We start from the raw sequence: 26,455 nt of genomic DNA, 5'->3' as shown, positions 1-26,455 counted from the left end.
CCTTTCATTTCCTGGGCATGTCCTTGCTTTAAATAAAGTGTGGCCCAGACATACTTCAAATCTTATCCTTGGCATATATATAAAAGAAAATAATCTATTGTCAGAGGATTGATGCTTTGTGAAGTATCTTTGGAATGACCATTCTCTGAGAAGTCACATGTATACTTATCACATTATAGGTCTGGGTACCAAGGACACCATGTTCAATTGATGGGTAAAGATGTTTTTTAAAAGTAACCATGATCACAAGACCTAAAGATGTAGTCTGAGCAGGGAAAGTGACTCATGGTTACTGCTGGTGGAAGGGGAGATGAAAATATATGAGAATTGAGGGGGAAAGAGGCAGTCTGGAAAAATATTTAACGGCTGAATTTTTTTTTTAACAGAAGACAGAGCTCTGGGTTTAAATCCCTAGTCAGTTACCTGACTTCTCCCAATCCGATGTCTCAGATCTAAATTAGGGATATTATAACGTTTAGTTTGTAAATGGTGGTGACAACACATTTCAAGTGTCTTTCAATTGCACATCTCTAATATGTGATAATATTCAGCATCAGCAACATTGTCATCATTGCTGAGTGAATGACAGTAATTCACTTTTCAAATTTGCTTTGAACACTTGGCCAGATTCTTCTATATGAATCTGTATGCATCTGTGAAAGTATAAAATTAGGCAAGCTTGTGGAATTGAGGTGCATCACAAGCCAAAATAATCTTTGCTTACACACACACACACACACACACACACACACACACACACACACACACACGCACCAAGGTAAGGTAAGTTAACTAGCATTTTACTACAACTGTAAGAAGGAAAAAGAAGGACAGCTAAGCCTTCACTAGCCAACCATGGTCAGGCTGACTCTTTCACTCTTCCTTGCAGGCACTTCCTCTTCAAGACATCCTCCGGAAGCACACCCCTGTTCAGCAGCTCTTCTCCAGGATACCCTTTGACCTCAGGAACCGTTTACACACCACCACCCCGCCTGCTGCCGCGGAATACGTTCTCCAGGAAGGCCTTCAAGCTGAAGAAGCCCTCCAAATACTGCAGTTGGAAATGCGCTGCCCTGTCCGCCATCGCTGCGGCCCTTCTCTTGGCCATTTTGCTGGCATATTTCATAGGTGAGTCAAAGCAGCCTTGGTCACCATCCTGGTGGCGAGAAGGTGGGGGAAGAGGCCACGGACTTGTGAATTTAGAAGCCTTCTGCTGTCTGGACAATTTGCCTGTTGGCTCTTGAAAAACATAATCATGAGTGATGGATAGGAGTGATTTTTCCCTCCTGGAATCCATTCCAGTCATGACTCTAGCTGACATTTATCAGAGGTGAAGTTAAGCATTCTGGCTGTGTCTTTTCTTGGAGAGGAACAGAGAATTATCTTTCCTGCAAATCCACCCTTCACTTCCATAGTAATCACCTAGATTTCTCCATCACTGGATTTGAACGCAAGCCAGTGCTCTGATATTTATGCAGCATTGGTTCTGTTCAGGTGGAAACTCAAAAGAAGGATAGGTATCATTTTGCACAAAACGTCTTGGCCAGGGAGAAAGCCAAACTAGCTCACTGATTTTCAGAGCTGTGGAACTCAAATGAGATTCGGAGGCTAGAGCCTACAACCTGGTCTTCATCTAGACTCAGGTGACCCACACACAGCTGACCTTGTCCAGCTTCCTTCCTTTCCCTCTGCTCAGCCTCAGTCCTCTTCCCACTGTGTGGCATTGAGTTTGAATAGGGTTCACATCTGTGACAGCTGTGCCCCTGCAACTTAGGGAGTGAGAGATGGTAGCAAGCAGGTGAAGTTGTTAGGGTACCTTCTTTCTTGTGCCGTGGATGTTCATTTGCCTCTATGAGGTACCACCGCATAACTTATGAAAAGCAGCAGATGCAGGGAGCTCAGAGGCAGGGTGCCACGTGCATGTGAGCATCCTGGGCTGGACACAAAGCCTGTTCACAGCTCCTGGCCCTGACAAAGAGCCCCATCGCTCCCGCTCTGTCAGCTGAGCTTGCCAATGGCAGATCTCCTGGCCCAGGCAGAAGCCATGGTGATGTTTGTTAAAGTTTATTTGAAACATTTGATGGTTCTGGCTTGCTTTTAGGGCAGCTATGACAGAGCTCCCTGGGTTGGCTGTGCCATGTTGCAAAGCAAACCTATAAAACACCAGCTAAAAGAGGCTGACTCCAAAACAGTTCCAAACATGCAGGCAAAAAACTCCTCCCATTTAGGAAAAGAGACAAGTGCCTGCCTCAGAAGAGACAGGTCCAGGACTTCCCGGAGCATTTGATCTAAACTTACCTGATGGCAGAGAAGTATAATGGTATGCCTCTAGAAATTTAGGGCCCTGCCCAAGGCAGACCAGTACAAGCCAAAAAAAAAAAAAAAAATTTGATATACACTTTTCATTGTTTTCTACAGTATAATTATGCTTGTCTTAATATAGAAAAAATAAACATTTATATATTCCTTATCAGCTACATTTATTAGTAATGTCCTCCCCAAAATGAGAAGGCTGACACTCCAAGGAAAGGAAAGGGGCTATGTTTGTCTGGGGTTTTGCAAACCATTTTTCACTCTAACCCTCAGCTCTCAGTGGTGCCTGAGGTCTGACACTCAGCATCCCTAATTTCAAGTCGCGTCCACTCCTCACCTCTTGATGAACGATACAGCAGAGGATTGACTTGAACCACTGCCCCCCATCACCTGACTAGGCTCTTTGTGTTATTAGAGGGAATTTTGTGTGAGTCCCCAGGTAGCTGTTTCAGGGGGAAAATTGAACATGCCTTTAGGATCTTTGCATGATTTGGCTTTGTGTCAGAAACTTCAAGAAGGATCCATATGCTCACTTCTCTGGCTTAATGTTCTGCGGGGCCAGTGGGCACCATGGGGAGCCCAGATATAGAAACTGAGGCACTGCCTGCCTCTGCCAATGGCGTTCCCCATGTGTCTCCGCCTCCCCTTGCAGGGGAGAGATAGATGGCTAGTGCCTGATTTATTGAGCTTGATAGTTAAAATATAATAGCTTTCTGTAAGGGTGATCATATAAATGGGCAACTGTGTAGTGAGAGTTTAATGTTTTAATCGGGTGTGTAACTTGTAAATGATGGATTAGGAAACATATTTATCCTCAGTCTGGAGGCTACTGGAAGCTGGTTCTGAGCATCTTACTATGGTTTATTGGTTTATAATCCATCATTTCCTGTTTTGTATGCTTTAGGTAAGATTATGCTCTGACCCTGGAGTATTGAAAAATAGTTTATGACTCAAAGTGAGTGATGTAACAGGCCAGTTTGCCCAGCAGTGATGGCAGGAAAGGGGGAGATCCAAGGCATTCTCAGCCCCTCCCCAGAGATGACCAGAGACCTGCAGACTCAGTGAGGGGTCAGGACCCTAAGTGCTGACATTGGCCCCAGCAATCTATTTCTCTGTGGAGAACCATTTGCCTTCTGAGCCTTGGCTTCTTAAGTACAGTGTGAGGGCACGCTAGTTATTTACGTACAGAATCTCTGAAGTACAGTGAGGATTAATTAATGTGTATAAATCACTTTGAAGATGAAAAGCAGTATATTATTAATTACGAAGCTGCAGGGGCATAAACACTGCATTACAAACAGAGAGGAGAGTGGTGTGGGCCACAGGCATTGATTGCACCAGCCGAAAACAAGCCACTGGGGAAGGGCAGAAGGGAAACAGGAAATCCCAGACCCCCCTGTTAAAGAGACTGGCACATTCAAGACCTCAGTCCATTCTGGTTCACGCGCAACTCCCCATTCCACGAGAACATGACAGGTCCTGAAATTGAAGCATCAGCCCCAGGACATTTATGGGCAGGCAGTGGGTTCAGGCCTGCCAGGCACTGTGACAAATAGGTCAAATTATCTTTCTTGCATGTTCAAACCCGTGGAGAGAAGCCTTTCCAGAAGTGAGCAATTTGGAATAGCTTCGCCCCATGACAAGTTCTTCCATACAGCCAGGCATGTGGGTAGATGCAAGAGCAGAATGCCAATCCTTGTACAAATTGGAAGACAGGGGCCTTCACTAGCTCAGCAAATATTCCCCTAGTTCCTGCTCATGCAACTGGGGTGAGAGAACTTTCGTGAAATGTTCTTCCATCCAATTCTCTCTGTGCCAAATTCCCCCAGTGTAAAAACACCCTGGAAGAAATTACTCCGCAAAGCAGCGTGAATCATCATGAGACCACTTTGTATGTCACTCAGCCCCTGGCCCAAACAGATACAGTCGAGGAGCACTTGGCTGGAAAAGGCAAGGGAGCTGCTTTCTTGGGAGATGACTTTCTTCCTTGGGTAACTCAAGTACTTTCGTTGCCTACAATGTCAGAAGTTCCTCTATAGTCTTAAGTTTCCAACTTGTATAGGCAGTATAGATGGTCTCAGCTGCTTAATATAAATGTACTGTGTTTTTACCTTCCTAGTCTCTGTAACATGACAGGAAGTGGTTAGGACCTCTATCCTGCCTCAAACTAGAAGCATTCTTGTTAAAAAGAACTTTTATATAAAATTATATAATTATTCCTTTTAAGTCACATGCCCAGTCACCACCATATGCTGGAATAGAAGAGGAAATTGGCGTATTGAAATCATTTGATTAGCACTGATTTGAGTCTAGTTGTGTCTAGCTAATTGCAGCCATGGTGGGGCCTTATAACCCTCTCAACCATGTATACTTGACTTCTGAAGTGCATGCTGTCTTTTGCCCAACTCCTCAAGACTGTACTCAGCCAGCTTCTCAAATAGTAAATGAAACACAGTCATTGCTCTGGTGACATTAACCCCTCTTACCTAGTTCTGGCCTTATTCTCGAGGTCTAGTGGCCGGCTTTTGTCCTTCTGGAACGGGCAGAAACTGTAACACCCTCCCTGCCAGTCTTCTTCCCTATCTTCCTGGCTTTTGTTATGGAGGTCAGCAAGTGTTTCCCGGAAAGAGACAGATGGTGAATATTTTGGGTTCTGCAGGATTTAGCCATTGTGACTCAGACAGTCATTGGGGAATGTGTCCACAAACTGCACTGAGCTTTCCATGGGTCACAAAATACCATTCTTTGGAATTTTATTTATTATTGAAAACAACTCCTTAGGTCATGTGCCAGATACAAGCAAACTAGATTTGACCCAAAGGCCAGAGTTTGTCAGCCCATTCTACTCATTTCCCAATGATATCTTTTCAGGGTGAAACTCAATCGTTCTCTGACTGGTAAAGTCCAACCATGTATCTACCATAAATGGGGCAGATGACTGCCATGTTCTGACACAGATATCCTAATTCATAATGAATAACTATATCTGGATTCTTGGCCCCAGACAAAACGTAAGAAAAGCAAGCAACATTTTTAAAACCTTCTGCAGAAGGTTGCATCTTAAAATAGCACCTTCTAAAGAGACTTTTGAAACAGTGCTTCAGCCCACAGATGGAGCAGACATTGGGGGAGAATGACCTCCCATTTTGACCATCATCCCTTGCCCTCCACGTTTGCTTACTTACCACTCCTCTGCAAATCCATTGGCTATTTTAACACATTATTTAATGCCCAATTGTAGCTGGAGTTTTTCTGCCTTGCCCACAGTCAGGACAAATCTTTGTCACCCGCCAGTCCCACAGCCGCTCAGACCCAACCAAGTAAACACAGAGACTTATATTGCTTACAAACTGTATGGCCGTGGCAGGCTTCTTGTTAACTGTGCTTATAGCTTAAATTAATCCATTTCCATAAATCTATGCCTCGCCACGTGGCTGGTGGCTTATCGGCGTCTTCACATGCTGCTGGTCATGGCGGCGGCTGCAGTGTCTCTGGTCATGGCGGCGGCTGCAGCGTCTCCTTCTGCCTTTCTGTCCTTTTATTTCTCCTCTCTGTTAGTCCCGCCTATCTTTCCTGCCTAGCCACGGCCGATCACGTTTTATTTATTGACCAATCAGAACAACTTGACATACAGACCATCCCCCAGCACAGCCAAGTGCAGACCATCTCAAACACCTGCACTCAGGCCCATGGTCCTAATCATCCTCTATACGGACCTGCTGGGTAACGCCACAAGGAACCCAAGAAGGGCTCCCACAGGACATACAGAACATCCCACAGCACCCAATTCCTTCTTCGTTGAGGTTTTCCAACAGGCTTATAACATCATTGGGCCATCGAATGATATCACTGCCTTTTTAACTCAGGTTAACATTGAACTAGATCTCACTTCCTTAAACTGCATAGAAGTTTTGACAAGGCTCCCCCACATCAAGGGAGGAAGGTGCTTCCGACACGTGACTCTGCGGCTACATCCACACGTTCCTGGAAATTCTAAAGTAAGAGTCACCACAATCGTTCCTCAGGACACAACTCAGTCTGTCATCCTTGAGTTGCAAAGTGTGCATAACCCCTCTCAGGCTTCCATCCGTTGGTTGCACCACAGGGCCAGGAAAGGAAGTCAGTAGAAGAAAGATAGGAGCATTTATGTCATCCTAGACGAGTCTTTAGCTTTTCAGACCCCTGCCAAAATTATATACATATATATGTATATATATATATATATATATGAATGATATTAGAAAGTCACCTTGTCTTGTTCACTGCTGTAATTCCTGCTAAATATGAAATACTGTGTTTTAAGCTCCTCAGCACTCTGTCTTCTTCTGCCGCTCTGACTTTGATCTGTGAAGAGCGCGGGCCATCAACATGTCAGAATGTTAAAAGTGTGGTAATTTGGGGTGCTTTCAGTTTCTTTTGAAAACAATGAGAGATTATTTTCTATGGAAACTAAAAGCCTACCGTGTGTTGAAAGTTGCTACACTTGAAAATTGATGTGTTGAGACTCATACCGATGAATCCTGCTTTCTCAGCTGCTATTTTGTGTATTCTCATCTCGAAGAGTAGAGCAGGTTTATGGGGGGAAAAACATAAAGGAAGTGACAGCAAAGGATGAGAACCCAACGCTCGCCTGGCATCCTCTGTGAGGATGCGGTTTAAGAGAGTCACTGGTCCTCTCGTGCAGACCCATTGCTCGTGGGCTATCAGGAGAGATGGCAAGCCTCACCTGCATGACTCCCAAGCCATGAGCTTGCCTCCTCTCATCCAAATGGCAGAATGCCAAGTATTAAATCTGAGCAGTCCAGCAAATAGCATTTCTGTCTAACTCCCTGTCCCCAGATGGTCCAAAAGAAAAAGGAGCTGCCCACAAATAACTCAGGGGACCCAGTTAGACATTATCTGTTCTGATTGTACAGCAGAGGGTTCATCTAATAGATATGCTAATGTGCTCTTAACCGGATAATAAAGTCCTGTCAGAGCTTACACACCAGCAAGGCTTGGGCAGTGGGATTGTCATTTCATAGCTATACTCCTGATTTCAGAGGGCCTGTCAATTTACAGAAAGAAAATTAAGTCATTCATTAGCTAGGCCTCTATCACCCGCAGCCACATGTAACATTTGGACCTCACGTTTGACATGGGACATAAATGAGTTCTGCTTTTGAAAAGGGAATGGCTTCTTTAAGGACACCGCCATGCAATTTGGAGGGCCTGAGCTGAGACACATCTGGATGGTCAGTAGATATGACAGCCTGCCTAGCTTTCCTCCCAAGATCCCTGTCCCAAGTCCAGGCAGTGGCCAAGGCCAGTCCTTCCTGCCTCATGAAATAGCTAATAATGAGAGCAAGGGAGCCATTCCAGGTCTGACTTTGTATAGTATGCTCAAACAAAACCAGAGAGGAGGGTCCAGCATGGTGGCGCATGCCTTTAATCCCAGCATTCCAGAGACAAAGGCAGGCAGATCTCTGTGAGTTCAAGGCCAGCCTGGACAGCCAAGGCTGTTACACAGAGAAACTTGCCTAGAAAAAAAAAAAAAAAAAACAAATAAACCAGAAAGGCGCAGATACAACTGAAAGTCTGTACTGCAAGGGTTGTAGGGGAGCAATACTGGTATCACCTGCTGGGTCATGGTTTTGTCTCCACAGGGATATGTTAAGTAGCTGATTATGGTTTCCCTCCTATCATCCTCGAGTTTGTCCTTGACTATGTCTCTCTGAGGCAACTATCACTCCACCAGCCATCAAGTCTACAAACCATAAAAGAATTTTTTCCCCATGACTCAGGAGATCAAGCACATGGTAGGCAAGCACTCTACCCTGGGCTTTTAGGGTAGTAGCCAGGCCCACAGACCCTCTGTTTTCCACGGGCTTCTTTTGAACTCTTTGCTTGGTAAGTCTTACATCTGTTCACTTCTCCAGTCACAGGGCCCAGTTCTTAATACATCATCCATAGGTGTTATTTTCTGCTTCATTCTGTCTGTACCATCACTGAAGAAGTCCTTGTCTTATTGTGATTATCCGCCAGCAGAGGATGTGACAGAAGATACAAATCTAGACGTGTGCATCAGAGAGGCCGGGTTTGGAATGTTGTCCTTACATACAGCCATGAGACTGAAACTACACACTTGCTGCTTAGCATCATTGTCCCTTAGTTTCCCCTCAGACAAAACAGAGGTCATTTCTATTTATGAAGATGCTTCAAGCCAAGATGGAGAGATGTGTCAGCAGTTAAGAGCTTGTACTACACACACACACACACACACACACAAATAATTCTTTAAGAGATGCCTCAAGCATGAACTGAAATGATTAGCACATGCAGAATCACTCTGGCATCCTAGTATATGGTCAGTTGTGTGCCAAAATAATCTGCCTCCCTAAGGGGAAAGGGTATCCATTAACTGACTCAGTTTCTTCCCATTTATCATCTTTACTTTGCATGTCTGACAAGAAAGAAACACAGACCACCTGGTAGTAACCATGTGAATGGACAGGTCACAATGACTAATAAGATAACATCAGCCAGAAAGTTCAGTCTGATTTCAGACACTCAAAAAAAAAATGGAAAAAAAAAAAAAGATCTAAAGCTTATAATAATTGTCATGTGAAGTCCTGGCAGACACCAGGAGCTCAGCTATGCCATTATTGTGACTACTGTATTAGTTCTTATGCTGTAGGCCAAGTCTAGTAAGAATAAACTAGGATTGGGAGCCATTATATCCCATAATAGTGACTAGCACTGCCTCGTTTGTACAAGGCAATCACATATTTGTTGAATTAATGAGTTCTGCTTAGGATTAGATCTGAGTTGGATCATTTATGAGTATCCCTTTCCAAGTATCCCAAATCCCCATTCCCTGCTTTCGCTTGTCCTATCGTGTGAAAGGTTTCTGCTTCCCTGATGTTGGAATTGCCATTCCCGTGGTCCCGATTGCATTTAGCAGTTAGGCAACTGAATGTCGGGGAGGCTGGGTAAAACTGTACTTCGAGGCCCTCACGCAGGGGTCTATGCTCCCCTAGGTGGGAAAGCACTGCCTCCATGAAGCTCGGAAGCGTTTGTGTCTGGCAGACGGCCACCATTTGGCATTCACATTGCAAAAGCATAGCAGAATTCAGCAGGAGTTCAAGGTGAAGAAGCAAATAATGGCATAAATCTGAAAGTCTGTTTGCTGTTGCTCTGTAAATGAGGATGCTCTAAGAAATGAAAGCAGTCACGGTGAGGCACCAGATAGTGAAAAGAACTATTATATGGTGAGTTGGGTCTGTGCACACAAGCCATATACAATCTTTTGTGTGCAGAAATGACCTGCTCAGCTATGTAGTGTCCCTCATATGACAGAGATCTGACCCAAAGCAAATTCCCAAAACGCAAGTATTTCTCTTAAGGTCACCTTAAACCAGACTACTCGTGTCTGCCAGGGAAAATTCTATTACCTAAATTCATATTTTGATTGAGATGAACAAATATAAAGAAATTGTGCCTGAGTCCTCTTATCAAACAAATCATTTCTTAGATTGATATCTCATAGCAAGAGCCTCCGTATTAGGAACGAACAGCCCATCAACTATATTAATACATTTAATACTGCCATAAAAAGAGGAGAGTGCATTACATGGGCTGCTAATTTCATTTTGTTATATCATCAACTTTTTGGCCTCAAGTAAATATCAAAATGTATCAGAAAATCTGACAACATGGTTACATGTTGGTATAAAAAAAAAAAAAACTGGGATGGAGGACAGGAAAATAGAATATTATTCTCCCCTCTTGTAACCAGAGAGAAATGTATAAGAAATGGAACGGGCAGCATATTTCAAAAGATTTTTACTACTCAAAAATGAAGGTGTGGGTAAGAAGCGAGGGGCGTGATTTACCCTGTCTTTGTGTATCTTTCATCATGGTTTTCTTCCCCGCTGTTAGAGAAGGCCCTTCCCTTGGGCTGGGTTTTCAGCCAGGTTAGGTCATTTGTGGGAAGATTTGTGCCAACACGTTTGCCTCTCCCCTGGGGTCTAGGATCTTTAGAAAAGAAGGCCATATTACCTTACTTTTGCCTGTGCAGCCATGATGCAATTCTCTCCCTTTGCTGACTTATATTGCACCATGAGCGTGTTAGAGTCACTTTAATGAAGTTTAGATTAGACTGGCTTCTGCTCCCCAGAGAGAAGGAGGTAGCAGCATGTTCTTCAGGCCGCAATAAATACGATGACGTCCTTCCAGGAAGTTTGAGGTGCTTTGGAATTAGATGCATTTTTTTTTTCCAAACTGGTTTTAAGGCTACTTTATGTCCTAAATTTTTATCACCATAGACTTCTGGGGCATTAGCTAAATTTAGAGTATGTGTATTTAAATTTTCTTTTAGTAACAAGACTTATAGACTTCTTGAATCTCTGGAGAATTGTGGGGTTACTCTCTTTCCAACAGGGAAGAAATCTTGTAATGTTGTATGCTAATTTTATGTATTACTAATTTATGTTAATTAATTTAAAATTTATTAAGTGTATATCCATAGACTTACGCATATGAGTTTGTGCCTTTCCATTTAGTATGAAATTTTATTTTACCAAGGGATTAGCTGGTTACATGGAATACTAGGATCTGTTGATCAATCCCAAAATCAAGCACATTTTTACTTGATTTTTTTTCCTACACCTAGAATCTAATAAGCAACCCCATAAAAGTGTTCAATTAATAGGAAGGTTCAAAAGGCCTGGGGTAAGTTATGTTTTGCATAACTGACTGGAAGTCTGATATTAATCAGGCTCATAACAGTGATAAAAGGCATGAGTTTCCTATTTCTCAGAACCATCAGGGGACAGAAGTTATGCTAAAAAGCTTTTTATTAACTTATTGGTATGAGTCAATGGTCCATCGTCATCCTTTTGCTTTCCCTGAAATGTGGAATGGCCTAATCATTGTACAGAAAGTGACAACATTTGAAGCTGTTTCCATCCTGTCTGTTATCAAATGGAGACATTGTCACCTCCCTCCCAATTTTAAAAATTTAAAGCTTCAAGACAAACAAACAAACAAATCTGGCCTCTGGTTAGCTTACACTTCTTGGGAAGACTGAAGTGAAAAGTCAAGAGCTATCTAAGAGGAACTTAAGAACCAAATGAAAAAATGCATAGACTCTGAATAGAGTTAATTGGAAGCATTAAGTCACAATGTAGACTATGAAATTTTATATCAAGGAGGGTAAAATATGGAGAAGCTAGAAGAGTATAGGGGACTGGCCCCCAGCATAACAAATTACATATACTATTCCACATAGTGCCTTTAAGCAATCATCCAACCAATGTACTGAGAAGAAAAGCAATCGTTGAGAACTGAGGTAGTGTTTTACCCCTCATCTTACACCATTAAGCTTTGGGTTCCCTCATGAACTACTAAAATAAACAATAGTGGACAGCTCCACATTTATCCAAATAAGCCAGAAAGCTACCGTGATAAAGGAGATTGAGTTTATAGACACAGCAGGCTCTTGCCTAATAGATGAGAGTAATGTGTCTAATGTGGAGCATCAATCTAGATTTCAAATATATTATGAAGGGGACCTCTAAAAAATAACTCATCCTGCAAAATCGTTTTGCACGGAGGGTGGTTTATCTTCAGTTGTGTCTAATTGATATCTATGTAATTCAGTTATAGCCCTTGCCATTGAGAATGATGTAAGAGAAAGAAAGAAAGAAAGAATGATTGTGGTTGTTGCTTCCCAGGGGAACATTGAAAGTTGGGGTTTCCAAATCTTGTTCACCTTCAAATATGTTGTCTTAGAATGACTCTTGAAGCCAGAGAGTAAATGTGTTTACTTTGTAATCAGGTGAAGGTATTCTCAAGTGTCTTCAAACCTATTCAAACTCAGCCTGAGCAGCAGGAAAACCATTTTAGACCAGGTCCTTTCTGTGCTTTACTTTGCGTATCTTCATGGCATTAAATGAATGTCCACTAGACTTGTTAACTTGAGATTACCCTGCCATGTAACCTCCCAACACAATATAGTGGATGTAGGAACTGCCATTGCTTAACCAAGTCTTTTAATCCTAAGTGAACCACACTGACAGTACCTCACTCCGGGGTCACAACATAGCAAGAACTTGGGGACAGCAACAGAAAAAGCAAGGGAGATTATCGTCCCTATCTGACCCAGTCACACAGGCTCACACCAACACAGATTCTCCACCACTGCTCTGGCAAACCCTGCCCTCCATGTTCTTGTCAGAATCATAGTTGAATCAGTGTGGGTTTAGAAAATATTTTAGTGAACAGGAGTTGTACAAGTTTAAGGGATGCAGTGATAATTCAGCGTATACAGGAAGAAGTTACCAAGGCATCATAGTTAGCATTTCCATCCTTAAATGTTTATCATTCCTTTATGGGAATTCTGAGGGCCCTCAAGCACCTCTTTTGTGGTTCTTTATAAAGTGTACTATAAATTATTATAAATTACAGTCATCACCCCACTATACTATGAAACACAGCAACTTCTTCTCCAAACTATTTTGGTTCCCATTATCCATGTCTCTCTCCTCCTCTCTCGCCTGTGCACATTTTAGCAACCCCTTGGCTGGTGAATTTGGTGTGGCTTTGGAACAGACTGCTTGCATGGGTTTACTCCTTCTGGGGTGTTTGTTTGAACAGATAGAGATGGTATTGTCTCTTCTACCCCGCCCCGTCCCCAACGTCGCACCATTAACTATCCTTACAGAGCAGAGTCCACATTTATCCTTTCTGTCAAGATTAATTTTTAAAAGTAATATACATAATAAGAAATGACAATGCAGTTAATTTTATTTTAGGCTTTTTTTTTTATTGTACTGGTCTGCTGAGCCACGGCTTTTCCCTCAGCCTCCAGCTCCCACCCCCACGTTCCTTCTTCCCCCCTCAGTTCTTTATTCCTAGAGTCACTGGGGTAAGGGTACCGCCTAAGGCCTCATGGTCCTGACCCTGTCTTGGAAGAAATGTCTTCATTTCTTCCTGTGAGGATGTGACTGCTGATTGCATGGTGTTTTATTCTTCTCTTCAAAACTGACAGGAATTAAGCATCTTGGAAAGGTCAGCTGACCACACAGAGATGATAGCTGGATTGTAATGAAATACTGATGGCTTGTTTGAATGTCAGAGGGAAATGGGAGAGTGGGACCAAAGGAAAACCTGAGATTAGATTTGCCTTGAAGGAAGAAAAATTATCTGTTGTGTTTTTGTGACTATGGGATTTATTAAAAAAGCCGTGTGTGCCCTGCCAAGGGAGAACTCTGTCACAGCATAAAAAAAAAAAAAAAAAAAAAAAGGATCACACGGAAACCAAGCATGCCTAAGAACCCTTGTTAATTTTGCCCTCACCCTTTGGAATTCTTTCTTTGTCACACGTTGCCTACTACCCCACTTTCCCCAAAAATTTTACTTTTTTACTTTTGCCTGTGAATCCCACAAGACAAAACAAGATAAGCAAATCAAAAAAAAAAAAAAAAAAAAAAAAAAAAAAAAAAAAAAAAACACATATATACACACACACACACACACACACCACCACCACCACCACCACCACCACCACCACCACCACCAACTGAGGAGGTACCCACAGTGGATGGAGCTGGCTGCAAGCCTTTATCATCACACATTTCAAAACTCACTCACCAGGAAGGATATTATACAACAAGCATTTTGTTGGAAGAACTAGTGTGGGAGTCTGTTGGTAAAAATGTAGAGACAGACTCAGAGGAAGAGGAACTAAGTGTGAACTGAAGAAACATGAGAAGGTTTCCTGTCTTCTGCAAGTAATGCTGTCAGATTTGGGCCAATAATTCAGTCTAGCGATGGGGCCAGGGAGGGTACGGACCCTAATGGCAGAGAATATTTTATATGCAAATGAAAAAAAAAAGTATGGCAAGAAAAGCAGGATGCAGAAGGGGAAAGTGATATGAGAAAGCATTCCTTTGTGTAGACAGAATATATGTGTGTGTGCATGCATGTGTGCATTTGTGAGTGGGTGTGTGTGGGGGTGGATGTGTGGGTATGATATCTCGGTAATATTTGTTTATATGGTTATGTATGTCCAATCACAGATGCATATGTATGTATATATACAAACAGACATGCCTATCTATGTACATGTATATAGATGTTTTCCCTAGAAATAGACAAACAGAAGGAATCAAGTGATCACCTAGGAAAGGAGTCATTCCCATTGGCTTCTACAGAACAAGATTTTCACCACAGGTTCACCACCAGCCTCGTGGATAAAGAGAAGCTTACTTCGTGGTCAGTTCAGAAAATCCTTTGGCTGAGATTAAACCGGCTCTTATTTTCCTGCTGGAAGATGAGGCCATGGTTTTAGTTCATCTTTGTGCAGTCCTGTCTGTAGCATCCTAAAAGATCTATTTATCTTCAAAAGCCAAAAAAAAAAAAAAAGGATCATGATCTTGATGAGGCAAGCCTGACAGCCCACGGCCAGCAAGGATTACTGTGACGCTAATCCAGACCCTCCCAATCTCCACCCTGATCTGTGCGATCACAGAAGTGTGTGTGGGAGGGTCGCCATGGTGTCTTGATGGAAGGGGTTCCACCTGCGCCTAAAGACTCTTCAGGTAGCAGAGAATTTTGACTTGGGGCTTTAATGCCTTTGAATGCGCATCAAGAATAACACTGACATGCTCTTGCCGCAGCCTTGGAATCCTAAAATAAATAATAGAAAAATTGTGATTTAAAATATAATTCCAAATACTAACTGGGCCCCGCTGCCTAGATGAGTAATAAGCTTCAATAAATGTGTGACAGGCACAAGGCTCTTCAGTATGAAGAGTAGTGAGGGCTCAGAAATAGAAATAGGTTTTTCATTACATGAGGGATTATGTTCAGCCTGACTGTGGAACCTGTTCAGCAGGGCCTCAGCTGCATCTCCTGCCTACGGTTGTATTAACCAGTAATAGTAAAATGGGTAACGTGCCGCCCAAGAACAGTGATTTGTTTTAGGGAGGAGAAAAAGGTCGCTTTCTCCTGCTTAAGTCGGGATTACCATTGTTTACCACACACTTTCCCTTAAACTCCTATTCGGCTGCGCTAATGAGCTGCAATCTGAGCTGGTTCCACCTGGGTGCCCACTGAAATTTGTGAGCAAATCAGTGAGCCAGACAGCAGAATGGTTGGGGATACAGCTTATGACTGTCGTGGGTTGGCCCACATGGCTCACTGGCACATTCAAAGGGATGTCTTAAATATCACAGGAAGGTTTCTCTCTGAGTTTCAAGCCAAACTCGACCCTCTCCGCCTGAGCTTTCCTAGTTCAATATCTGAAAAATGCATCTTTTTTTTTTTCCAGGAGTTATGTCTTCTCAGAACTGACATAGATCCTGGGGGAATTATGCAAGCCATCTTACATCCTGGTGACCAAAGAGACTATAGGGTCCCCAAGGATGAGTGTCATTTGGGATTTAGAAGGGCTAGGGATACAGCACCTATGGTAAGAAGGGTGGATTATCAATATCAAAGAGGTTTTCTTTTTCACACACTAATATAGAATTTCTTTCTTGGCTTAAACAATGACTCACTGAAACTTCAGCCACCGAGGACCATTTTTCACCTGGATCAGGAAACCTGATTCGTCTCCTTCCCAATTCTCACTGTAAAGCCCACCTGGGCATGGGGTCCTCCAGTGAAAAAAACCTGAGTTTGCATAAGGAAGTTCCAGTCTCAACCAGTTAACTGAGTGCTCATGGGAAAGTACTCCTAAGTTTTGTTTTACTTAATGAGAAGGAATAGTAAATAACAGTTACAATGATAGTGTTATGATTTTCAGTCATTCTATGTAAAGTTTAAAGTAGATATTGATTTTTTTTTTAATTCTTTTTGCTTAGTACATATTCTCACTAGAGGGAAAACACACAGAGAAGCAAAATTGGAACTTGAGGATTGGGCTATTAGAATCTAGAAAAGGGGAAATCCCCGTCATTGAGGGTGACTGGGTGGCGGAGGGTCACAGACGGGCTCAGTCCTGAGAAAATGGGTAGAAATGGATTCAGGGGTGAGCCAGGAAGCCCTTCAGAGAGCACAAAGAACAAGAAGGAAGGCGAGAGGCTGGAATAAGTAGGGAATGAGGGGAGGCAGGCAGGAGCATGGCCATGGGGACACCTGCTACGACCATTGAAATGGTAGTGGAGACAGAGCACCACTGGATGATTGATGGTCTTCAAATCTGGCAGGAGGTTTAATTTGATTAATTTGGCAATAGGGAGGTACTCTAAGTTCATAAGTGAGAGTGTAATGTGATAAAATTATGACATGATTTCATGTCAATTACCTGCTAGATGCTCCATAAATATTTATTTACTAATTGATTGAGGATTCAGGATAGATTGGGGAATGGGAGGGGAGGCGGGGAGACTTCTCATAAGGTTCTGGCAGTAATCAGTGGGTGTGTGGTGGTGATGGCCTGGTAAGAGAGGAAGCTACAAGCATTGAATTTCAGAGAGAATCTAAGAGAGATTTCTTCCAACCAAGGAAAATCTGAGTTAAAATACAGTTTGTTTCATGTTGACTCAGGAGCTGAAGAAGAGAGGGTTTTCTCATACATCTTTCAGAGTGTATTATTATTGTTATTATTATTGTCAGAAAAGGAGAACTGAAAAATTAAAAATTAACACACAATCTTTAAATCACCACTCACTTTTCTAAAAGAATGGTTGGCCAAAGCATTTTTTTATTGCTATGTAATTCTACCAGGGCTGGCTGGAAGCCATTCTTTTTTAATGCACTCGGTAAATCTCAGTGCGGTTTCTTTATTATGAGAGAGCCCTTTGATCCAATAAAACCCATCAAGACCCCTTCTGAGGCATTCACTTTGGATTTTGTATAAATGTCTATAGAGAAAAAGAAGGCCAGAACTGGGCTAAAACTAAACTCTAAAAGGCTAACAAAATTCCTCCATAACACGGGCCCTATATGTAATGCAGACTTGGGAACCGAGAAGAGGCATTGGACTATACACGCTGAAGCTCAGCATACTCATTTATACACAGAAAACACACCCCAGGACTTGAAGGCACTTGCCTTTTCAAAAGCAGGCTGTGGTCAGGAGAGGCTGGACCGTTGCCCTGTGTGATTCAGGGCAGAGAAGCTTACAGAGGAAAATCTTAAAAGAAGAAACTTGCCTTTTGGTCAGCTGGTTGGAGGCAGGTTGGAAATGATGACGAATCTGCTACATACGTGCCGTATGAGCAGCTTTCGACTCTAATGCATCTGCCCGTGTGTCTGCAAATGAGACTGACTCACTGTACCCAGGCAGAAGGGGGAGATGGATGGAGTTGGTTATGGCTCTGTGGATCTGGGCAGAGAGGGCTAGACATCAGGGAATGAGCCTCTGCCCTTCTCCCTCCAGCTCCCCCCGCTCCACACTGAGGTCTCCATTTATTCTCTGTGCTTTAACATTTGACTGAAGTGTATAAAATGCCCTCTCAGATGCTAGGTGCCCAGAGTCAAGCATAAACCAGAATGTTCACCTGGGGAATTGGAGGCTTCAGCTCTAAACTAACCAAGGTAACTTAGGCTCTGGAGGCACTTCAGTTTGTGCTGTCTGGATTCACTGTGTGGATGATCCTAAATTTAGCCTGTAATTGTGTGTCTATGCTTTCTTTCTGTCTCCATCCTTTTTGTACCTCTTCAGTCCTCCTCTTTGCTTCGGGGCATCAGGAAGCTAGCCTTGGCCACAAAGTTGGGCATCCTATTTCTTGTCTAGTTTTTTTCAATGTAGTGCCATGTTGTTCGTGGCACCATGATTTGCACAGGGTAACCACATGACTTATGGTGTATAGCATCCTAAGTCAGGAACCATTTCCAAGAATAGTTAAGACCAGCATCAGACACTTACCTCCTGTACTTAACCATGCCTGACAGGCCATACCATAATATTCTGATCAACTCAACCTACAGCTTGCATGTTCTCCTAAGATCCAACCAGAGACATCACTGGGGTTAGATGTAACATCTGTGTGAGATGTAGTCATAAAGTACATTTCTACCAAGTCCATAGTTTAGTCTTAAATGTGGAGAAGGCTTTTTATGCTGTATTTAAATATGATCAGCTCTATCAGGCAGGGTAGACATTCACAGGGAAACTGTGCTGTGTCTTATTGTGGTCCTAATACTGACAACATTCTGAAAGCCTCTTTAAATTACAAAGGGAGCCTACTCTCAGGAGTTCAGAGATTGCATGAGAGTTGTAAGACATCCAGAAGAAGTTTAAAGTAGAGTTTGGAACAAAGTGAACAGGCTCTTAACCGTGGGTAAAGTTGTGAGAGAACAGCTTACACTGTTCTTACAAAGCAACTTGTCATTTCTCAAGTGTATAATGAAATAATGTGCATAATGAATTTTCGTGTGCCTCTCCCTCGAGTTTTGCCCTCTTCAGTGCTTTGTAGTTTAACAACTGAGTCTCTTCGAACAGCATTTTGCAATCTTAAGACCAAGCGCTCCCCACAAAAAAAAAAAAAAAAAAAAAAAAAAAAACAAAAAAACAGGAAATGTAAATGAGTATCAGCTCTAAGACTGCTTATTTGTAAGTGAACGGGGATCCTGGCCAAGGGTAGGTGTTCATGGAGAATTCTGAAAATTACTGAGAGTGGAGGAGAAGGAAAGCCAGATAGAAAGGCTCTCTATTCGGTTACTCCAGTGACTAGGAGATCTTTTATGATCTCTGTGTATGACGAGAGCAGAGAGCTTGGTAAACAGTCTGTGAAATAGGAACAAATGCCCCATAAATATTCAACCTGGAGGTGTTACTGAATACTATGGGATAAGGCACCATTTCAGATGACAGTTGCTTCTCTTAGCTGCTCTTGTGGTAATCCTTTTGATGAAAACAGGTCTGTATGAAAAGGATGGGTGGGAATCCATAGGTCTATATCAAATATTTTGTCTATTAAGTTGATTTGATTTGGAGAGATCCTTGGCACAGACTGATGTAGTCGTCCAAATATTATCACTCCTGTGTTTGCAGTCCAGATGGAATAATAACTGGTCACTGCAACCTTTGCTCATTAGGAGATGGTCGAGGCCCAGGGATGAGCAAAATTGTTTCTTCTCTCTTACATTGTGTTCATGATGCAGGGTTACAGTGTAATGGGGACCACTCACAAGCTGTCTCCAGTAAGTTTCACCCAGCAAGATCTTTTATATACCAGGGCTCAGTTGCCCTTTGTACTAGCTCAATGCATCACCATATCTCCTCTTTGAGAATATTTAACAATGTTTATAAAAATCATTCATTGTCACAGAAGAAGGATGATCTAGTGGAGGGGGGACAGTGACTCTGCTGATTATCCTGTAATGCTCAGAACATCCCTTAAGTAAAAGATTATCTGACCCAAAACATCAGTTGTATTGCTGATTTATAATTCTCTTTCCTCACCTCCCTTCACTATCACATCTTTTACAAGAAAAAGAAAAAAGAGTTTTCTTTACTTTTCATGTTAATTTTTATGATCATTGTCTTCAACCTTCCTCAGTGGAAGCAAAGGGTAGTGTGAAGTTTGAAGAAGTTATTTAAACTAAGCTGGTCAACTCAGTCCTGTGAGAAAATAGTTCGCCCCTCTGAATGTAGACCTTTCCCAAATTTCCTGTCCATGAGATGTAGCTCAAAGTCAGCCCTTTGTTACAGACCTATTCCGTACAAACACTTCTCATTGTTCCTATGGCTCTATCTTCCTATTTATAATTAGAGAAAGAAACTCAGAGAAATTAAATGATTTGCTAATGGGACATCGAGTTAGTACTTTGGCTTTGAGCACCAAGAACAGGTATGTTTAGTTCCAAAGTTCATGATTGCTCCATGATATGCTTCCAATGGAGTAAATGGAGTCTGTTGCCTCCATGTTAGCCATATCTCAAGAATTGAAATACATTTTTTAGCTGGGTCTCTTTTGTAGAACAATACATTTGGGACAGATGGAAAGAAGGGACACAGACAGAAGGAACTAACACAAAATAAAATACACTTCAAAACTATAAGTCAGAAAAAAATCTCCAAGTCCTAGTCAAGATGACCAATTAAGACAAAGTTTCAGGGACTGAACAGCTGGCTCAACCAAGTAAGTATTGCTCTGGCTGAGAACAGAGTTTGGCCCCTGGCTCCTACATCCTCTACTCACAACATCCTGTAACTCCAGCTCCAGAGTATTTGTTACCTCTCTAGGCACCTACACTCTTGTGCACATACCCACCACACATATACACATAACTTTTTAAAAATAAAAATAAACGTTTAAGAAAAAAAAGAAAAGACAGTATTTCTATAAGTGGTTCTTTCATTTATAACTTATAAAAATTGACAACCACTAAAACCTTGTGCTGGCTCATGTCAAGGTTTTTGGTTTTTGTTTTGTTTTGTTTTGTTTTCCTCACATAGATAAGTGACATTGTCAGGGTCTTACATTGTTCATGCCCTCAGCAAGTTAGGCTCTTTCTGTGTCTCCACATTGCTAATGCCTGACCTTGGGTCTCTTTACCTGATTTTATAGGCTCCCTATCCCCTGTGGCTAATGTTACTTCAAGCATCAGCTCCATCTTTGAGGAGGACTGGAGAGAAAGCAGAAAGGAAAGATTCAAGTTTTATGCCTCTTTCATCAGAAGTAGACTAAATCACTTTTCCTCCAATACACATACAAATGGGATGCACAATTTTACTTAGATCTTATGAGTCAAAACTGTGTCATATGGCTGTCTTTCATTTCAGGAGAGGCTAGGAAAGTTTTCCTAGACCAATGGATGAAAGGCAGTAAGGGAAAAGATGTTTGGAATTATCTGATGCATCCAAAACCCAGCAGTAACTTTTTTTACCTTCAAAAGCCAGGTTAAGTTTCTACATCACTAAAAATAGATGCAACAGCTACTTCTAAGAAATTTCCCTTACATGAGTCTCCAGTGTGGTGCTATTGAAGATGGTGTATTAGTCTACAAGAGCTGCCATAGGAGATACCACAAAACAAGGCACTTATAGTAAAAGTCTATTGTCTTACAGTTTTGGAAGCCAGAAGTACAAGGTCAAGGTATGAGTCCAGCTAGACTACTCCTAAAGACACTAGAGATAGACTGTGACAGCCTCTCTTCTGAGTCTCTTCTGTAGCTTGAGACAGTGTACATCCATCTTTAGATAGTATCTTTGTCTATCTCTTTATCCAAATTTTTCCTTTTAAGAAGGATACCAGGCATAATTCACTGGGAACCACCCTTAAAATCTCATCTTAGTTTTGCCATCTGCAAAGACCCTAGTGGTAAAGACAGACACATTCATAAGACGTCCAACATCATGGGTGGAATGGGGGGAGGCATACGCAAGTCAATGTAAAACACAGGATTCTTCTGAATCTTTCTTAGTATCTCATCAACAATTAACGATGACTGGTACAAGTTTTGAATACTTGTTATATTCCAACAAATTCATATAGTTTCTTATTTAATCTTTACAATGACCACATAAAGTAGGGGCTGTTATTGTTTCTATCTTACAAAAGAGGAAACTAAGGCACAAAAATATTAGGTGATCTACCCAAAATAGCATAATGAGTAAGCAATCAGGTCAAATCTCAACTACATGGGTACAAACCCTTCATCCGGCTATTCTGTAGATGCTCTTACCCATAGCCACCTTCACCTCTGATGTAGTAAGGTTCTCATTCATAAACACCACATTAGAAAGTTGGTGAGATAGCTCAGCAGGTAAGGTGCTGCCTGTGGAAAAGCTGGGCACCTATGGAAGAGCCAGGTATACCTTCTCATCCCAGCACTGCGAGGCAAGGAATAGAGGACCACTGGTACTAACTGACCAGCCAGTCTAGCCAAAAGGGTGAGCTCTGGGATCAGTGAGACCCTGTCTCAAAAAATAAGCGGAGGAGAGCTGGGGAAAACACCCATCACTGACCTCTGGGCTCCACACATGCATGCTCAGGTGCATATACCTGCACACGTGTACACACACACACACACACACACACACACACACACATGGATAAGCAGGGCAGACAAGTTGATTTCCTTCGAGTTTAGAAATATCCCTTTCCACAAAGCCATTCTTTGCTTCCTTAGAAACACAAATAAAACACTTCGTTCTGCACGAGGCATAATGGTTTCCTCTTATTCAAATGCAAGGCCATCTGTGCAAAGTATTTTATTTCATCATTCATTGAAGTTCACTTAAAAGATGAAACCACCCTTAATGGAACAATGAAATGGAAGGATTCCCAAACTGAAGGCCGAGGACTGAAGAATGGGGGAGGGGCTCCTCTAGTTCCTGCCACCAAGGCCTTGCCCTGGCTCTTCAGGATGAACGGAGCTTTGCTCTGACATCCAGGGAGGAAGGCAGCCCCTAGGGACCAAAATGAAGCAACACCATTTACTGCCCAGGCATCCACGGGGCTGAAGCACAGTCCACACTCAGCAGCCGTAGGGTTCTGGTACAAAGTAGGCAGAGGGATGAGGCTTTGCCCGTGGTACAGGCATGGCAATGGCTGAACAGCTCAATAGCAGATCCCTGCAGCAGTAGTTGCTTCTTATGATCTTTAAAACGCTGCCATGGCCATCCTTCGGCGACAGGACCACAGATGGAGGGCTGAAGTCTTAGAGGAACCAGTGGCTTTCTGGAGGTAGTCACCCATGTTTCTCTTGATTCCTCCTGACTGGGGTCAGATCATACAGGAAATGAGAGTGAAAAGTGAGTTCTGGTTATGTTCACATGACACCCTGTCATCAGGAGTGGTAGACAGCAGGCATGACTATCTATCTGTGTTTTACAACTGCAGGAACCAGTTCAGAGAGGGGAAACAATTTGTCCACAGCAGCCACCTGGGATACAGCGGTTTTGAGGCTTTGAAACAGATAGACCCCAAAGCCTGTGCTCTTTCCATGATAACATGAAACACTGCAGTAGAGCTCTACAGTAAAGTGCTTCTTATTTGAGCCAATAGAATCTTCTAGACTCAGAAAGGGGCTGTGTCACACAGAGAGGACCAAGACACTTCTTACCTTAGCCATGGCGACTCAAGGAGAAGTCTGTTTAGTTTGGGTGAAGAGAGAGCTCCGGGTGACTTCCTGTTGGCTCTCCTCAGCTTAGGGTTTGTCCACTTCCTGACCGCTGCGCCTCCACGTGCATGGGGGAGGGGGGTCTGGTGCTTTCCGCGCTTTCGCTTTCCGTTAGTTCTCAGTCAGTCAACAGCCATGGGGAAAGTGCCTCCCAGTTTTCTCATCTTCGATCCTCAAGGTTAGAAGCTTTCAAGTAAGAACGGACTAACAATAGCCGTTAACATTCCTGTGTACTTTTTAAATGCTCACGCCCTACTAGAAGAGATGAAAAGGCTCGTTCCTGCTTGGCAGGTGGAAAAACTTAAGTCTTGGACATTTCCAGCGACCTCTCAAAGCTCCAGGAACTGGAGTTCAAGAGGCTAGCTTTCTTTTCCATCCTCTGTTTACTTAAGAATAGCTGTGGAAAAACAACAAAAACAAACAAACAAACAAAACCCAGCACTTCCTTTCTTGGGGCCTTGCTTTCCCCCAAATAGCAATCATAACATCCATGCAACTTTCAGTCTGTATAGGCCGCTAGGCTTTACCTACATTGTAACAACTGACCACCCTGCGGGGGGCCACTGTTTTCATCTCAGTGTCGTTATTAAGGGAACTGAGGCTCAGCAACATCAAGTGGCTCAGGATGGTTGCTCAGCAAGGTGCTGACTGAGCCAGACAGCCGTCACCTCACTGTAATGTTCTGTGGTCTCCATGGGCGTTGTCCCTGAGCCCCTTCTCGCTTTGGACTTTCCCTTGATTTCTCTAACTGATGAAGCTTAGGACACCTTTTCCTCCCCAAACACAGCAAGTCAGTGGTGCGCTTCTGTGACATTCCAAGGGATGTGCATCACCTCCATTTAATTCCCACGTTACCGATGTAGAAGGAACTGGGCTGCAAAGCCTTAAGTTATCTGACCACAGCAGGTTAGGGGAGCACAAGAGTAGGTTCAAGGTGGGGCTGCTGAATGCAGCACCCACATCCACCTGGGTTCTGTGGGCCTGGCACTCAGGAGCCATATTCACTACCTCTTGGCTTCAGTTTCATGAGGTCAATGAGGTCATAGCCCCCAACCATCTTCTCATGGTTTGGGGAGATGAAGAAGGCATTTTGTTTGGCCAGAACCTTGGTATCAGTCAGAATAATGCAAGGATTCATATTCCTGAGCTTACTAGATACAATTTAACCAAGTTATTTCGCCTCTGAGACCGTTGCACCATCACTAAAATATGAATAGGAAATGCACCCACCTCCAAGGTTTGCTGCACAGTTCAAACGGTCTGGGGCAATGGCTCAGTTGGTGAACTTCTTCAGTTATAAGCATTAGGACCTGAATTTGATCCCTAGAACCCATGGGAAAATCTGGATGCAGGAGCATGCACCTATAAAGTCCTAACCCTCAGGAGGCAGAGGCGGTAGGATTCCTAGGGTTCACAGGCCAGCCATTCCAGCCAAATAGGTGAGCCCCAGGTTCCATGACTGACCCTTTTCAAAGAAGAAGGTAGAGAATGAGTGAAGAAGACACCTCCCATCAACCTCAGATCACTAACACACACATGCACACATGTGCACACTCACACACATTCACAAGCGTCACTACAGACATTAAAGCAGATGGTGCACACACATTTCACATGGCACCCAGTCTAAAGTGAACACTTGATCACTGTTAAAAAGAACAAGAGTGGGCCTCATAGCACCACCAGACAAAGCCAGCTCAGGACAGCCCCAAGGATTGCCATAGGCTTCTTCCCAAGGGCACCCTACTCTGACCCTCAATTCCAGCTTTTATCATTTGGTGGCTTCTTTTCCAGCCCTGGAGATAGAGCCACCTCATGTGTCCCAAGCCAGCATGAGGAGCCTCTCATCAGTTCACTAGGGAAAAAGGAATGAGGCTAACACTTGTGTCAGTAGCTCAGGGCTGCTGGAAGGAACATGGGCTCTCAGGCCTGGTTAAACCTGAATATGGATTCAGTTCTCATTTAAATCCCCCGGAGCTTCCGATTATCAGTCTAGTGTGAAGATAACAATGCCCACCCTTGCTGAGTTATCATTCAGAGTAAACAAAGTGATAATTATAAAGGGCTTTAATAGGTAATAAGACTGAGGCTGTTATTTTTAGACCGGCCAGCTCATTTGCATAGGCTCTCAGCGATGGGCCCCTGGGAAGATACAACCTGCATTTCCTAGTGTTTTCTTGTCACTCTGATGTGACATTTGTATTCTGAACTTTTCCCCCCTCTAGCATGTGGCTGGCAAGCTGCTTTTGAGTAGCATCCATGGCTGTTTAATTTGTATTGGGAAGAGAAATAATTTTCATAAGCAGCATCCTTCATCGGAGTGCTCAGAAGCCCATTCCTTCTCACTCAGCATCTGGGACATCAAGGGCACACTCCTCAGAAAGAAGGGGTCTCAGCTGATTCAGTCGCCGCTCTGGCTGTCTTTGAGCTGGCGACAGTGGTCATTTGAAGCGAGCACTTCATACATTGGGAGTAGAAGGCAGAGGATAACTTCAAGGTTCTTCGCTCCATCCCTTCCACTCACAGAGAGATGCAAGTGAATCCTGGGGCCTCCTGGGCTGCCACTTCGATTTTCATATGCTGGCTTTGTTCTATTTCCTCTCTACCACCTTGTACTTTCTTTTTTTTTTTTTTTTTTTTCTCCCATTATAAGAGTTTATTAAGGAAAGGGAATAGAAAAGATGTGCATAGGCCTGTGGAATGACCGTGCAGGAAGAGAAAGAACGAATAGGTGGAACCCGCTTATAGCAGGAATCTTAAAAGTTCTTATTAATAAAATCAAACCCGAGCCGAGTTATTGGGGTCCATGCTGGTAGATCAGAGAGACAGAACGAGCCACAGCTAACCTCACCTGGTCAACTTCTCAGCTGGTCTTGTTTCCTCAGACTGGAAGCTTCTGTGTCTCATCCCAATGGCTCTCAGCTGAACTGCTGCTGGAAAGCCTGAAGCTTAACCAGCCACCTGCTTAACCAGCCAAATTCCTCTAGTTTCTGGTCCTCACGCCTTATATATCTTTTTGCTTTCTACCACCACTCCCTGGGATTAAAGGCTGGCTTTCTGGGATTAAAGGCGTGTCACC

General features: G+C 43.0%; 1 protein-coding gene across 16 annotated transcripts in view; it reads left to right on the top strand.

Annotated features, from left to right (window-relative positions):
* The window catches only part of Tenm2 (teneurin transmembrane protein 2), a 1,236,692-nt gene that overhangs the window by 966,026 nt on the left and 244,211 nt on the right, over positions 1-26,455 (top strand). For all 16 annotated transcript variants that reach the window (XM_028864303.2, XM_028864310.2, XM_028864309.2 and 13 more), the window contains one exon: positions 890-1,128. In XM_028864303.2, the coding sequence (XP_028720136.1) occupies positions 890-1,128 (239 nt within the window). The remainder of the gene's footprint in view (positions 1-889; positions 1,129-26,455) is intronic.

Source organism: Peromyscus leucopus, chromosome 8b, assembly GCF_004664715.2.
Source record: "Peromyscus leucopus breed LL Stock chromosome 8b, UCI_PerLeu_2.1, whole genome shotgun sequence".
In the NCBI taxonomy this organism is placed as follows: Eukaryota; Metazoa; Chordata; class Mammalia; order Rodentia; family Cricetidae; genus Peromyscus; species Peromyscus leucopus.
The sequence above is the reverse complement of the archived record's forward strand: the minus strand, read 5'-3'. Positions and strand labels throughout refer to the sequence as shown.